Below are 14,783 nucleotides of genomic sequence, written 5' to 3'. Positions count from 1 at the left end.
AAATCCATTTCCTCACAAGCCTATAAAAACAATACCTTCCTGTAAAAGACAGGATAAAGAACATGAGCTTCTAACTAACATTGTGCTTACATGCTGTGTTTCCTTTCTAGAATGACATTTTGTTCCCAAAGCATCGACAATGTTCACCTTCATCCATCCCAAGAGAAGACATTTGTGAGGTGTGAAGATCGCTATCAGAGAGAAAACTGAGAATGAGCAGGAACACAAAGAGAAAACCACTCACCAAAATATTTAAAATGCTGTACACCTGGCAAAATGATTTAAAAACACACAGTTACATTAAATATCCTAGGAGGTTCAGAGTAGTGAAGAAAACACATTAAAATATTTAGATTTTGTGATGCAACTGTGCTTTGTTCATCTATGAGCCTACTCTGGAAATGACTGAGCAACTTCATCAAGGCAACAGTCAATTTTAAATTGTTTAAAGTCTGGAAAAAACACCTGCTCACCAGAAATAAAAGTATTCTTATTTGAAAGAATTATTGCCATAAGCCTTTGAAAAACTTCATTTTGTTGGATTTAAGGGGAAAAAAAAGAGTCTCAAAAGGAGCATTTCCCATTAAATACTTTGAAACGTTAATAGAGTTACTATCAGTTAAAACTTTCCTAAATTATTTCCTAATGCAGGACGAGTTAAATAGTTCATAAAAGAAAATACTCCCAAATAGGTAACAAAATGCATCTCAGCCTACAGAATGCTTGAGCTGCCATAACCATATGACAAGCCCACTAACTGTATCACCTAAAAATTCTATACTAAACTTTGCTCTATTTGAAAGTGCTTTGCTGTTTAACTATTTTAATTAAAGAACTGATTTAAATTACTAGTAGTGTAATAATTTCAACGATGCTTAGTATACTACACACAATTCTAGCACAGCTAATTTCAGTTAATTTCTGCATTTAAATCAAACTCACCTGTTCAATTAAGGCCTGAGATTTTTAGATTCTAAATCACTGTATACCAGATTTTAGCATAACTTGAAACTACCACAATAAATGAAAATGCTAAAATCCTCAAACAGCTTCAGAGCATATAAACAAACTTTACAGAGTCAAACATATACAATTCCCTTGTTTCCTATGTCAGAATATAAACTACAAAAAGAAACATTATTGCCTCAGATTGGTTTTATTCCCAGGTTAGTACAAACCGAAATAGAAATCAATATGTATGTATTTCATTTGTCCCTTTGTAATGCTAAGCACAAGATTCATTAAAATGATGTTTCTACAACTCTGCATTTTGAATGCAATTTGTGTTAAATGTTCTCTAAATGGTAAAAAAGAAGTGCAAGAAACTGCTGAGCCATGGAGCAAAGCATATTATTCGTACCAAGATATTTCAGGGAATTTTGAACTAAAATATACAGATGTTATCAGGAGGAAAGCGAGATTTATTTAGAAAGCATGACAAATGAACAAGTTTTAGAAAGCATGACAAAAACAGCAAGTTGAGCAATCCTGCAAGCAGTGAACACCGATCAAATGTTGAATGCAGGCATCTCTGCCAACCATTCACAGTGTTAACTTCTAACTTTTACAAGCTGTTGTCCCTTCCTGAGGTGTAAATTTCAGAAGCTGTTTCAATATTTAAAATGGTCACTGGAAGTTGCATCTTGATTAGGATAAATATTTAAAGATTTAGATACAAATTCCATACTAAAGAATCTTTAGATCCTCACTGAAAACAAATGTTTCTGCTTTGAAAGATTTTGTTCAATGAAGCAAACTGGTTTTTTAAACACAAAAGCATTTCCACCTTCTATGTCAAAATTACAATTTGAGTGATTAATTCCATAGCAATTCAGGTTGCTATCCCAAATATTTAAATTTTGTAACAATTATTTTATTAAAGCTCTGTAGTTTGTAATCTAGCCTGTGATTGCGTAAAAATCACTTGCTTAAGCACAATAGCAAAGTCAAATTAGGAGCATACACAGAAGAAGGAAATTTCAGCCGTAAGTATTTCAGGTGGAAAAAGGGTCAGGTTGTCTATAGTGTGCTGAAACTCAAGTAACAGGGATACTGCAGGTTTTTTGGGAAAAACCATTCTCCAGTTCAACTGAGACAAGCTGGTATATCCTCAGATAAGGTAATTTGAAAACTTTTAAAAAGCCAAGTAGGAAAATTAAAATAACATTCAGTATTTGAACTCTTGTGTTTAAGAAGACACTTATTCTGAAGCCTTTTTTCACAAACAGCTGCCCCAATTAAAAACTCTGTCCCTTTGTAATGACAAATTAGTCATTACGCCAATTTCTGATCTAAAAATAAAATAAAGCACAATTTGCGACATACTCAGTTTCACACAACGCCTGGATGCAACACTGAAATCACACCTAGAATTTCAAGTGCCTTACTTTGTGCTCATTGGAATCATCCCTGTCTCACTCCAAACAACTGACTGGAGACCATGGAAGCCACCAGGTGCCTCCTCCTGTGACAGCATTCCCAGCTCAGAATGACAGAATGACTGCTGGCCTTTTAATCACCTCTCTGTGATAATGAACCTCCAGTACTCAGAAGTAAAAACCTCTTCTCTTTTGTGTTCTTCCTAAAAGAAATATTGGAACGTTAATTGAAAGGCAAACTATATCAATGACTTACAGTCTGTATGGTATAAATCAAGTTTCACAGTTTAAGAGGAATTTGATGCTCTTCTCACATTCACACCATTCTCACTATGCTGTGTATGCTTCTACACCAGAGGTGAATGTATACATTTAATGACTAAAACATTAAGAAATGCAAGATGAATAAATTAATAGGTACAACTAAGAATTATTAGAAAAAATACAGCTGGTTATGTATTAATTTGTTTCACTTATATTTTAAAATATATTTAAAATACATGTGAAATTTGTATTTTAGATGCTTAGGCATTATTTCCACCTTTCTGGTTTCCATTCCTAGGGAGATTTAAACACAACCACCACCAAATGTAGTAAGCACCTATGATATAGATTTGCAGAAGGGCTCTGTTTTTAAGTGATTTTCTTTTAATGCCTTTTGCACAGACAGAGTTATTTAGCTACAAGAGAAGCACTTTTATAAAAAAAAAAAAACAGTCACGTGGGGTGGTGGTAGGGAAGCACTGTGAGGAAGGAACTCTGAATATGCTTTGATAACATCAAAGTGTGCACTGCTCAGTCAGGGAAACAGATGTCTTAGCAGGCCACTCTCAACAAACAGCCCAAAGAATGAAAGCCTCACTGGCAGGACCTGGCTGTTCAAAGCAGTCTTATCACTTAAATCAACCAAGCAACACACACAAAAGCACAGAGACCCAGCTTAGCAGTTTTAAAACACCTTGCAAAAGCAAATTTGCTCCTTCTGTGAGTCTTATCCATCGGTTGTACATTCAGAGCACTGCATGGGAATTCCAATATTCCTCTCCAAATACAGATTTATTTCCAAAGGTATCATTCAGGAGCTGTGCCGTCAGGCTTGAATACCCCACCAGCAACTAATTTTCATTTGGAAGGTAAGAACAGAGAAAGTTTTATGCCCGTGATCATTTAAGTAATTTAAAGTCAATTTTAGGGTTTTTCCTTAAACAGGTTAACACAAACACATCTACTCTTGTCATGCAGTTACATGTGCTAAAATTGAGAGGGGCACTTTGACAGAGCAGAAATAGTACCAGTACTTTTTGGCATGACAGCCCCTTTCCAGCAAAAGCCAAAAATTAAGTAGAAGCAGAATCTCTGTATCCTTTTTGCTTTCAGGGCTCAACAAGTAAATGGATCTTCAGAAGATGATTTCATCAAGTCTATTTATTAATGCATTTCAAGTTTCAAAAAACCTTACATATCTTTGCACAATACTTTATTTTTTGCATTTTTTAGTAAAAATTTCCAAAGTGAACAAAAAAAGATACTGTATAAAACACAGTGGACATGAATTGACAGTAGTATTTCCTTTTCATTGTCTTGAACTTGCTTTCAGTTTTACCACATCTTGACTTGCAGTGGAGAGTTCAGTGCACATTTCTGTTTTCAGAAAACATTTAACTTAGACTCAAAATAAAATAGGGCAGCATTTGTCTGCCAAAATCCTACCACAGGATAACATTACAGGCAAAAAATTTACATGTTCCAAAGTCTACCACACTCAAGAAGTTACTAAGAACTCTTGCTGAATAAAAGTCACCATTTTAGAAATGCAAACCCACTTCCAATCTTTGCACAGTCTTAAAACAAATGTATTTAAAATGACTTAAAAGCAACTACATACACTTCTAACTAGTTAAGATCATTTAGAATTATTTATATAGTCTATTGGACTTGGGGTTTCATGTACAAAATTTGTCTCTAAACCATGTACAAAAAGCTGTATTTTGAAAAAGTTACCACATACTGTACAAGTTTACAAGGAAGAGATTCCATTATATTCTGTAACATTTTTGGCCTTGCTGGCTTGCGTCACATTATGAGAATGATTGTGTAAACCTTATACTCTTAAAAAACAAAACAAAACCAAAAAAAAAAACCAAACCCAAAATAAAACAAAAAAACCAAACCCAAACAAAGGAAGCCTGTCCAACCCTTAGTAAATTTTCTCCTAAGCAAAGCCAGGAAAATTATAGCCATTTGCATCTCTAATTAGCTTGGTGCTTTTGGAAAACAAGCAATAAATACATCACAAGCTTAAACGTTTTGTAATGCCCCCTTTCATCTCCTGCATAGCAGTAAGCACCTTAAGACATCTTTTGTTTCATCTTCAAAAATGCCAATTATTTACATTCGTAATAAAAACTCTGGAATGGGACATTGTGCTGTTGAACTTCACAACTGGTATAAAATGTGGGAAAATTGGTAGTCCTAACTACAATTTTAACTCTGCCACAGTAGCCAGGCGAATCACTCTATTTTAGTGGTTATGAATCAACAGTATCATGCTGAAAAGTTATCCAAATACCTGATAAATTAAAAAAGAAAATAAAAAAAAAATACAGCTTTTCTTTCTTTCCACATCCCTTAGAACATAATTACCATACTGTAAGAATATCTGAACAGCCCAAATAAACTGGTTGCAATTTTTAAAACAAGTTGAATAACAGGCAGAATTTTCTAATAAAGCATGGAAATATTTCATCTAACTATTCATCATTTAACTGAATAATCAGACAAATTAAAAATATTTATGCTGAGCTACACGAAAGACACTTACATATAACGTTTTTGAAACATTCTGACACTTGCAAAGGTTGCAGAACACCTGTTATATCTCTACAAGACCATCCAATCTTGTTTGCTGTGTCTTAGCAGCTGTTGGATAAAGACGAAATGAGCTTGAAACAACTTTGATAATGATAAAAAAAAAAGTGTGATTGGATTCAAAACTGCTGTGTAAAGCATCACAGGATCCTTGACCACTACACACCATCATCCTCTGTTATCCTGAGTATGTCAATTAAACAGTAATTTCTTCATTAATAGCGGAAAAGTTTTATAATACAAAGAAACATCCATATTGCAATTCTCTTGTTTACAATTGCACACAAGTACGGGTGTACGTTAGAAATACATGTCTGCATATAACAATGTATATACATTGACAAGTAATGTCTCCAATGCTGAGGTGGTCTAGCTTCCTAGCCTTGTCTGGCAGTTGAAAAATAGATATTTTCCTCAATTCTTGAGTAAAAGTTTTACTACAGCCATATTTGCCTGCAAGTGAAGAAAAAAATGCAGCACTGAAGAGCACAGAAGGGGGAAAGAATCATGATATGCTAGGCCTTTGTGCCACTAAACCAAAAATACGCAAGAAAAAAACCCCACTTTTCTTCTTTGTGAGCTGGAAGATTCGCTCATTAAAAATTAACCACCACTTCCACTTGTTTTGAGGGCATATCATGCTTTTTTTTTTTTTTTCCTCTTCGATTTTTGAGAGTTAAGACTGGGGACAATGACTTATTAGGTTTTCTTTGGAGCGAGTTTTCCCATTGTAGGCACTAGGAAGATCCAAGGCAAAAAGCTGCAGTCAACGTCTCATATGTCCCATCTGATAACTCTCTCGGGGCCTTTGCCGCTGCGGGGGCTGAGTGGTTTGGGGTGGTCTCCTCCTTTTTAAAGTGCCTGTGGCAAAGAAAGGCACCCATTATTAAAAATTAGTTTAAAAATAAATAAATAAATAAACAAAGTTATTTTCCAGAGGAGTTGCCCAGGCCATGCAAATCAGACATAACTATTTTTTTCCTGGAAGGCTTCGGATTCAGAGCTGCAAAGTTTTAAACAGATGATTAACTGCAAGGAGTACTTACAGAATACATTTCAGTGTCTCAACAGCAGTTCCTTAAACAGGCCAATTCTTACAGAATGTAGCATGGAATAGGAAATGAAAGGAACTCTGACTCAGAAAAAGTCTTCAAAGCTTTCTTTTGATATGCATATTATGTTATAGGAAAATAAGGCAAGAATTAGATTTTTATGAATTGTTTCACAGGCATCAATTCCATTTGTAGTTTCACAGCTCCAGACTAAGAACTGTAGGTTGGGACACCTACAATTTCCCTTTAGAACAAAATAGCTGAGGATAAAACATTTCTCTATAAATTTAATTATCTGGTATACTCACCTGGAAGTGGTTTATGAGGAGGCAACTTTGGATTACTGCTCGGAGTATGAACACTGCATATCTTAATGAAACCAGCCATTAACATGATCAATGCAATTCCCATAAGCAACACTGCCCACCAATAAGCCTAAAAAAAAACAACAAAAAGAAAAGACTTTGTGGGCTGGCACACATGCACAAGAGACAGAAGACATTGTGTGTGGCTTTCCTCTGTGTTCTAAAAATCATCAAAAAGCTTTTCTGAAACATCACCGAGAACATGTGACCACAACACTTGAAAGAAATATGCCCCCAGAGTTCTCACACAAAAGCCCAAATGCTTCAGATCCATTCTAATATCAGAAGAGTATTTCACAGAAGATACACTACAACAGCCATATAAGCCTAAAACAACCAACAGCTTGCACAAAATTGACTGTGCAGCTCTACAGTGGTGTCTCGTTGTAGCTTTCCTTCCAGCTTATTATTAGGATAGTGTCATCCAGCACAATGAAAATAATGAATGCTAAAGATCAAAATAATTAGTTACTTAAAAGAAATCAGAGCTTTCAAATATTGTTAAAACAAGAAAAACCGGTAAATTAAAAATGTGAACGTCAACACACCAAAACAGACACTGGAATGAATAGAGGTATTAACACAAAATATTTACTTGATTATTTGTTTGTTTCCATTTCCTTCAATCTGTCAAAATTATTTGCTGCACTGAGGGTGCTTACAGAAAAAGTAGTCAAACAAGGACTAATTATACTTTGAAGAATGCTGAAGCGCTGTGTATATACAGCAACACTTATCAGCTTTGATTCTTGATTAACAAGAACATTTTGCATTAGACTTGTAATATAAAAAAGAAAAAATATACTTACCACAATCCACTCTGCAATATTTTCATATAGTTCTGGATTAAAAATTGCTTTCTTTAATCTAGCTAGAGGGCCATCAGCATCTACCAGTCGACACCTCATAAACACATCACAGTAGCCTTTGAAATCATTACAGGGAGATCCAGGTTGCAAAGTAATAGTTTCAAGATGAAAGTAATTCTCCCACTGGCTGGAGCCTGTGCTTGCACACGTAGCTGGGTCCACTGAAAAGTGAATACAAATTAATCAAACCATTATTGTGTTAAGACATCGGTGCATGAACCACCATTTGTTCGAAATGCTTTTCTATTTATCTGTAAAAATGCAAAATATATTGTTTATTTCCTACCAAATACAATGCAATTTCTATCTAAAACCAAGCATGAACGAGATCAGTGTGCTCTCAAGTTAACAAAAACTCAATGCACGAGAAGCTTCCTCAGACACCCAGTGCGTTATTTGAGTTTACAGTTCAGACAAATCTTACTTTTCCTCATGCAGCAGACGTGACACAGTTCTCTGTCATCCTTGCCATCTGAACTAGCACATGTACATTCCTCCAAGCCATGCTTCTCACAGATAGAGCCAGCACATTGCTGTGGGAGACAAAAGCACAAGAACACCAAATCAATATCACTTTTAAGCACACTGACATTAGAAAAGGTATTAATTTTTAATATCTGAAAGCCTTACTGTAGGTCCAAAGATGCTTATCAATAAAAGCAATTGCTTCAGTCAATGTTTTGGCATATTTAATAACTTATTAAACGTGATTTACCCTATTTTTTAACACAGTATCTTTTTTTATGGTCACAGAGTACCCTGCAAAACACTCACAAGCACTACAATTCACACTGAAACATGACCACTCAAAACCGTGTTGGAAAAATAAACCAAACATATGTCTTCACAAATATTTTCTCCCAGAAAATAATAAAAACTAATGGCAGAAAAGACTGTGTATTTAATTTCCCTGTGGGAGGATCCTCCAAACTCAAATAAAAAGCTCAGTGTATTTATAATCTTGTTTCAAAATCAGTAACTATATAAAGACAATTCCTCTATCTTTAATGACTATGCATTAGCTGAAAAAATATTACAAGCAGCATTTGATTAAAAACCTGGACTGTGGAAAAAACAGACTTACAGCAACACAAGTTACAGCTCTTTAAGAGGATGATTTTTGCTTGTTTCTGCTTCCAAATAAACAGATTAACTCAATAAGAGACTTCCCATCAATATTTCATAGCAACTGCCATGGCCTCTCTAACCCAGGAAACTAATGGCAGTTCAGAATAATTCTAGATGTTTGCACATCTATGCTACATGTATCTGTCTGGAGCAACTGTGTATTTTCAATAAAACAAATTCAAGCTGTATTGACAGCATATCTAATTTTCTGAGGCAACAAAATTACCTGACCAAGACTGAAGAAAAACGAAAGGGTGGAACTAGAAAATAAAACACTTCCATAATCCTGATTTTTACAAAAAACTTTAAATGGAACTTTTCAAATAGTACAGCTACATTGGTACTAGTTACCTATGTCTTAATACTTGGTGTACTTTCACAGTTATTTTGCCTGAAACCAATAAATCAAACATTTGTACTGAAAAACAGACTGAGCTTGCACTGTTCTCCAGCAAGCACTGAAATCGTACCTATTCACAACAAACAACATGAGCAGTAAAAACCATACCCCATTTATGCAAACTTGGGTGTTCCTGTTGCACTCTGTGAAGTTTTTTTTGGGGTCAGATGCTGGGCAGAGAGCACTAAAACCATTACACATTCCTTCTTTTGCACAGTCAGAATCGTTCCGACACTTTTCCGTCCTGTCTTTGAAACGACACTGGGGAGTGCAACAGGGGCCTTGGCTGGGGCTGCAAACAGAGAATGTGCATGTCAAGAAAAAAACATGAACAATTGCAAAAGAACCCTGAAACCTACTCAAACACTCAGCATATTTCTGATTTGTGCTAATCAAACTGTGAATTGAAAATTATTTTTCTCATGGCATAATTGCGCTTAGGGACTTCTCACTCGTTGTATATAAGGCATCTGAAACAAAGTCATTACTTTCAGAAAAAAAGCAGGTAAACGGATTCAGATTCTGAAATACCAGTTAAAGTTCCCAATAAATGCCCAAAATTAAAGTGTACTAGTGTAACACACATGCACAATACCTGCACATTTTGCCTGGTTTTAACTTGCATTTTTTATCTTCTGCTTGGTTTGCATCAAAACAGCAATCATCTTTACACTGGTCACTGTATCCACAATCACACTGTTCTCCTTGTTCAACCAGTCCATTACCACAGATGGGCTGCCCAGACTCTGAAAAATGCCAGTATATTTATGTACAAAGCACTACAAAGAACATGCAAACACTTATAAACGTTAACAAGCATCCAGCCAATCATGACTGAAAAAGCCTGGTCAAGATGGGCTTTAGACCAGGGCTCAAGTCAACTTGCAGTACTGCTGCCACCCAGCTTAGTCATTCCTACAGTTCACAGAACTGTAAGCTTTGAGTGAAAGGTTTTGGTTGGTAACAGTGGGAGTGCTAAGAACGAGCTTTCTGCTGAGTCTCCAAGGGAGCCACGTCCTTTCCTGCACTCCTTTAACAGTCAGAGCACCTTAAGGCAAAGGCTGATGGCACTGGGGTGAACTACTATTACTCCAAAATCCAAACCTACTCACTGCACAATCTCTCAAAATTTGTGGGAGCTCACACATCACAGACTCCAGAAATAAAAATTTCTACAAAACCTTGGGGGTTTTTTATGTCTAAACAGGACTCCCTGAAGTTTAATATGTGCTCCTTCCCCTCTAGTCCTTTCACTGGGCATGACTGAGAGCACTCTGGCCCTGTTCTGTTTACTCCCTCTCACCAGGCATTTATAAAGATTAAGAAGAGCCTCCCCCAGTCTTCTCTGCTCCAGACTTAACAGGCTCTCTTGGCCTCTCCTCATATGTCAGATGCTCCAACCCCTTAATAATCCCTGTGGCCCTTTGCTGGACTCACTCCAGCATATGCCTTTTCTGTACTGGGCAGCTCAGAACTTGACACAGTACTTGAGATCTCAGAGTTAATTCTTAACTAACAGAATCTTTCAGTAAATGAAACCAAAATTAATGATTAAGATAAATAAAAAAGTAAAATAAAAATAAATAAAATAAATGTATAAATAAGCATCATAGTAACAGTTCAATCCTTCTGCTTTCAGGATGATTAAATACATACCAACAAAACAATTATTTCTCTTTTTCTCAAGAACTTGGCTGATATTTCGAATGCTACAGATAGAGAACTTGTTGTTGTTAAGTTTGTCCCCAGATGTAGCTCTTGCATACATGATGTAATTGCCATTCTCTTTCTGTCCCAAGTTCTTGGACTCTCCTGGAGTGCACTCCATTCCAGAATCATGCTGCAAAACAAACACTTCACAACTATCTCTATCACAACAGGTGCAAAAGTAACTTGGATTTGGTGGTGCTAACACAGTGAGAACAAAAAGAACAAAAATAAAGCACTATCTTACACTCTAAGATTTCTTGCAATACAAGAAGTATATACATATAAAACCAAGGTTTGCTTTTGTGTTCTGTTTATTTTGTTAATTTTTTTTTCCCAAGACAACAGCAGCAAGCGTCTAATTTCTTAAGTTTTAGCTTATTTGCATTCTTGGCAATGTACACCCCCAACAGCATGTCCCAGAACGAACAGTGACTCGGAAGAGGTGCCATCTCCTAAAAAGAGTGGCTTTATGATCTCAAGAGGGTAATAAGTATTCTGTTGAATAAAGGCAGGAGGAGTTAAGAGAAACTGCAATCCATTCTTTTTGTTTGTTTTCAGGGGGGTACAAAGAGAACTCCAAAACAGAGCAGGAGTCTGTCTCTGTTGGCTGTGACTGCACCTCTACATCCCAGTGTGAGGGATGAAAGGCATCCCAGGTTGGCAGGTTGTCCAACCATCAGCAGACTGACAACACACTGAGCTGTTCAGTGCTAGAGGAACTCCAGTGCTGTTCTGATGCACTCAACTTCCCAGAAATACAACCTACATCTCCAAAAGAATTACCTAGGTTTTAAAGTTTTCAACATAGTTGTGAGAACTATGTAATTTATTGTAACTTGGTAGAACCAGACACGTGTTCCTGTATTTGCCAGGATCAAATGCAACTTAAAGAGTATAATTAGTGGACCCATCTTTCAAGCTGATCCAAGATGTTTCACTCAGTGGGACTGGTTTTTCAGCTTTATGTGCCCATATTTTCAATTCTACTTGGAAGGCTTGTCCTAATCAGAGCAGTGGTACTAGGGATTTTTCAAGGCATGTTAAGAAAGCATTCATATGTGAGTAACTGTTTTGGAAAAACAGTAAATTCCTGTTATATCTGGATTTCATTTTACTTCCAAGAGCAGAAAGTTTTAAGTTTAAAAATAAATTTTAAAAGCCCCAAACCAGAAGACTTTGTTCTCATTTTCAGCAAAACTAAAAGCCTCATGCTTTCATCTTGCCACAAAAAAAAAAGATCACATCCCTAAATGATGGTGAAACAATTCTACTCTAAAACATTCTCCTTGGTATCTTAATTCTCTCTACAATTTTCTTAGCTAAACTTGTAAGTATGAAATAATTGAACAAAAAAGCAAGCCAGTTCTATCTTCATTTGTTGAACAGATTATCATCTTAATCAATTTTGCATTGATTCTTCTCCTCTCCAGGATAAACTGAAATAGATTTAGAAGATGTGCATGACGCTAGTCTTCACAAAAAACAAGGAAGCTTATAGGGAATAATAACAAAGTCTCTTTGTAAGGGATTGAACTAAAATAAATAAACACTTCTCAAAATCCACTGTTGCACCAGTGTTGTCAAATACTCACAAAAGAGCACAGTTTGGCCATCCATTTGTGTTTGTATACATTGTCTGTGCACATATGCACACAGGAGTCAGGATTCTACTTTCCTTGTTTATAATAAGTAAAAACTCCATTTGTAAATCATGCCCTTTGAAATGGTTGAAAGGGAGTTAACAGATCAACAGTAATACTCACAGGTGAACCAAAGTTATGCCCAACCTCGTGAGCAAAAGTAATGTGAGAAACCTTGGGAGGGACATGAGAGCCATAGTTCTGGACAGTGATGATTCCAGTGTTCAGAGACTTCTTCTTCCCATCAGAATACAATTTGCTTTTCTCACATATTCCTCCAGAGCTCCCTGCATTTACACAAAAGTACACCAGTTAGGCATTTAAGGAAAGAAGTACTGTGTTACTTTTCTAGTGACATCCAGAGCAACAGTTTGTCTCCTCAGTGGAGGTTTAGAGACTAACAGTTCTGCTGTATAATTAATAATAGCACAACCTTGAAAGTAGATAAGATTTATTCACACTAATGCTCTCAACATTGACTGGATACACTTACACAAGAAGTTAGCTGGTTTAGAATAGCTATTAAGAGCTATTTTGGGCTTTCACTGCATGGACAAGCCCTTATTTCATCACACCTGTAGTACAAGACTAGCAGGGTGCAACGGCCAATACAGGTTTGCCACAATCTACATCCCATTTGGATTTCACTGAATAAAAAAAATCCACAGAAGGTTTGCTGGAGATCCTCTCTCACAGAAAGAGCATTTATAAAAAGTGCCTCCTAAGATTATCTACGTATCATTGTCAGAAAAAGTGACTCATTTTTTCACTACAAACTAAAGCTGAAAATGCTTTTGATGTGCCACTTAATGAGACCCATGTTTAGAAGGTCAACAGTCAAGTGCATCACACTATTTGGAAAAGTCTAATCATTTTTACTTTAATTTCACCAAATTTTCCCATAACCTGGGTTTGTACTGAAGCACTATCAATGTTCTAAAATTCAGCTATTTCATTGCTAATGTAAATGGTGTCTAAAAATGGTGTCTAAAAAAAGGTTTCCCTTCTGAAATAGTTTCATTTTAGTGACATATCCCACTTGACCTATGTCAGTGTGTGTGTTAAGGATGAAAATCTCTCAAAGCAACTTAATTTTTCTCAACTAAATTTAGTTATGGAAGCAGTGCTTATGGAATGCACAATCCAATTCATCCTGTGCCTGCTCAGTCTGTACATTAGACTGACCATCACAGATCCAGTTTCTCATTTCCACAGGCCATCTGTGCATTATATTTCCTATGGTTCTTCCACAGTCACTCAGGTTAGTCCACACAGGTCCCTCTAACATACTTACTTCAATCATGGGTCCACTGATCTCTTACCTCTCTGAATACCCTAATGATAATTATTTGAGCTTTTTAGTCTTCTAAAATAAAAGTCTGAGACTGTCATCCCACAACAGTTTTCTATATAGCTCCAGTACTCTACAAAGAGCAAAGTACAGCTGTAAACAAAGTGAGGTTATAATGTATAGCTACATCTCATGAATGATTTCATGTTTCTTCCACAATTACTCAAATTCTGTTAAAGCTCTCGATAATGTTCTCATGAAAGTATCCAGTCCCCTGCAAAATCCCACAGAATTTGCTCTCTTTAGCCTTTGTTATTATATATAAATCACTTAAGGAAAGAAACAACGAAAGATTGTTCCTTCTCAATTTCTGATTTTGATTTATGTGAAAGCTTCTACAATTTGGAACCTGTGATGAGCTATAATGAATGAATTTGTATTTATTCGAATTTAAAGCGTAACAACTTTCAAATATATCATTTATAAAACTAATATACCTTATAAAACCAATACACAGAGGACAAATATCTTGAGATGCTGCACACAGGAAGACCATTATTTGATCTTTTTACATCAAGGGACATACTTTAGGTCAAAAATACACAGCTAGACTGAAACTAATGAGAATCAGTTCAAAAAGAGTCACACAATATTTATTCTGTTATCTCCTAGAACAAGATCTCAAAGATTTAAAAAAAAAAATGTTTTCAGTACTACCTAGAAAACCTAAAGGTTCTGCAGTGTAGTTCTACTACAAAACTCAAACTGCACAGTTCTAAGCTCTGCTTATATAGAGCAGAAATACTTGTTTCATCTGTCACATTACTGATCACTAATACTTATAAATAAAAAGCAATCCAAGTAATATCACCTTTACATAAAAAAATAGTTTTCCTTCACTGTTCACATCTTGCTCATCAGAAATACAGAAATATCAGTTGAAGTGACATGTGATAGATTTTAAAAAATAAAACAAACATAATCAAAATTGGAAAGGTTGGTCAGGAGATTTTTGTGTATTTGCTGTCAATTTAAAGGACACGGTTTCTATCTTTCTTCTAGTACCTACCTATAATACCTTA

General features: G+C 35.8%; 2 protein-coding genes across 4 annotated transcripts in view; one reads left to right on the top strand and one right to left on the bottom strand.

The window, feature by feature from the left end:
- The window catches only part of LIPC (lipase C, hepatic type), a 51,365-nt gene extending 50,099 nt beyond the window's left edge, over positions 1 to 1,266 (top strand). For all 3 annotated transcript variants that reach the window (XM_064668240.1, XM_064668239.1, XM_064668241.1), the window contains one exon: positions 111 to 1,266. In XM_064668240.1, coding sequence (XP_064524310.1) covers positions 111 to 210 — 100 coding nt within the window. In that variant the 3' untranslated portion in view covers positions 211 to 1,266. The remainder of the gene's footprint in view (positions 1 to 110) is intronic.
- A 2,518-nt stretch (positions 1,267 to 3,784) lies between these two features.
- Positions 3,785 to 14,783, bottom strand: part of ADAM10 (ADAM metallopeptidase domain 10) — a 44,681-nt gene continuing 33,682 nt past the window's right edge. Inside the window, exons 9-16 of the mRNA XM_064668219.1 lie at positions 12,534 to 12,697; positions 10,717 to 10,900; positions 9,656 to 9,806; positions 9,169 to 9,352; positions 7,957 to 8,065; positions 7,473 to 7,693; positions 6,607 to 6,733; positions 3,785 to 6,107 (exon numbers count right to left, since the gene is read on the bottom strand). Of these exons, the coding sequence (XP_064524289.1) occupies positions 6,013 to 6,107; positions 6,607 to 6,733; positions 7,473 to 7,693; positions 7,957 to 8,065; positions 9,169 to 9,352; positions 9,656 to 9,806; positions 10,717 to 10,900; positions 12,534 to 12,697 (1,235 nt within the window). The 3' untranslated portion in view covers positions 3,785 to 6,012. The remainder of the gene's footprint in view (positions 6,108 to 6,606; positions 6,734 to 7,472; positions 7,694 to 7,956; positions 8,066 to 9,168; positions 9,353 to 9,655; positions 9,807 to 10,716; positions 10,901 to 12,533; positions 12,698 to 14,783) is intronic.

The sequence above is a fragment of the Pseudopipra pipra genome, chromosome 12 (genome assembly GCF_036250125.1).
Source record: "Pseudopipra pipra isolate bDixPip1 chromosome 12, bDixPip1.hap1, whole genome shotgun sequence".
Classification (NCBI taxonomy): domain Eukaryota; kingdom Metazoa; phylum Chordata; class Aves; order Passeriformes; family Pipridae; genus Pseudopipra; species Pseudopipra pipra.
This window is presented reverse-complemented; position numbering and strand designations above follow the sequence as displayed.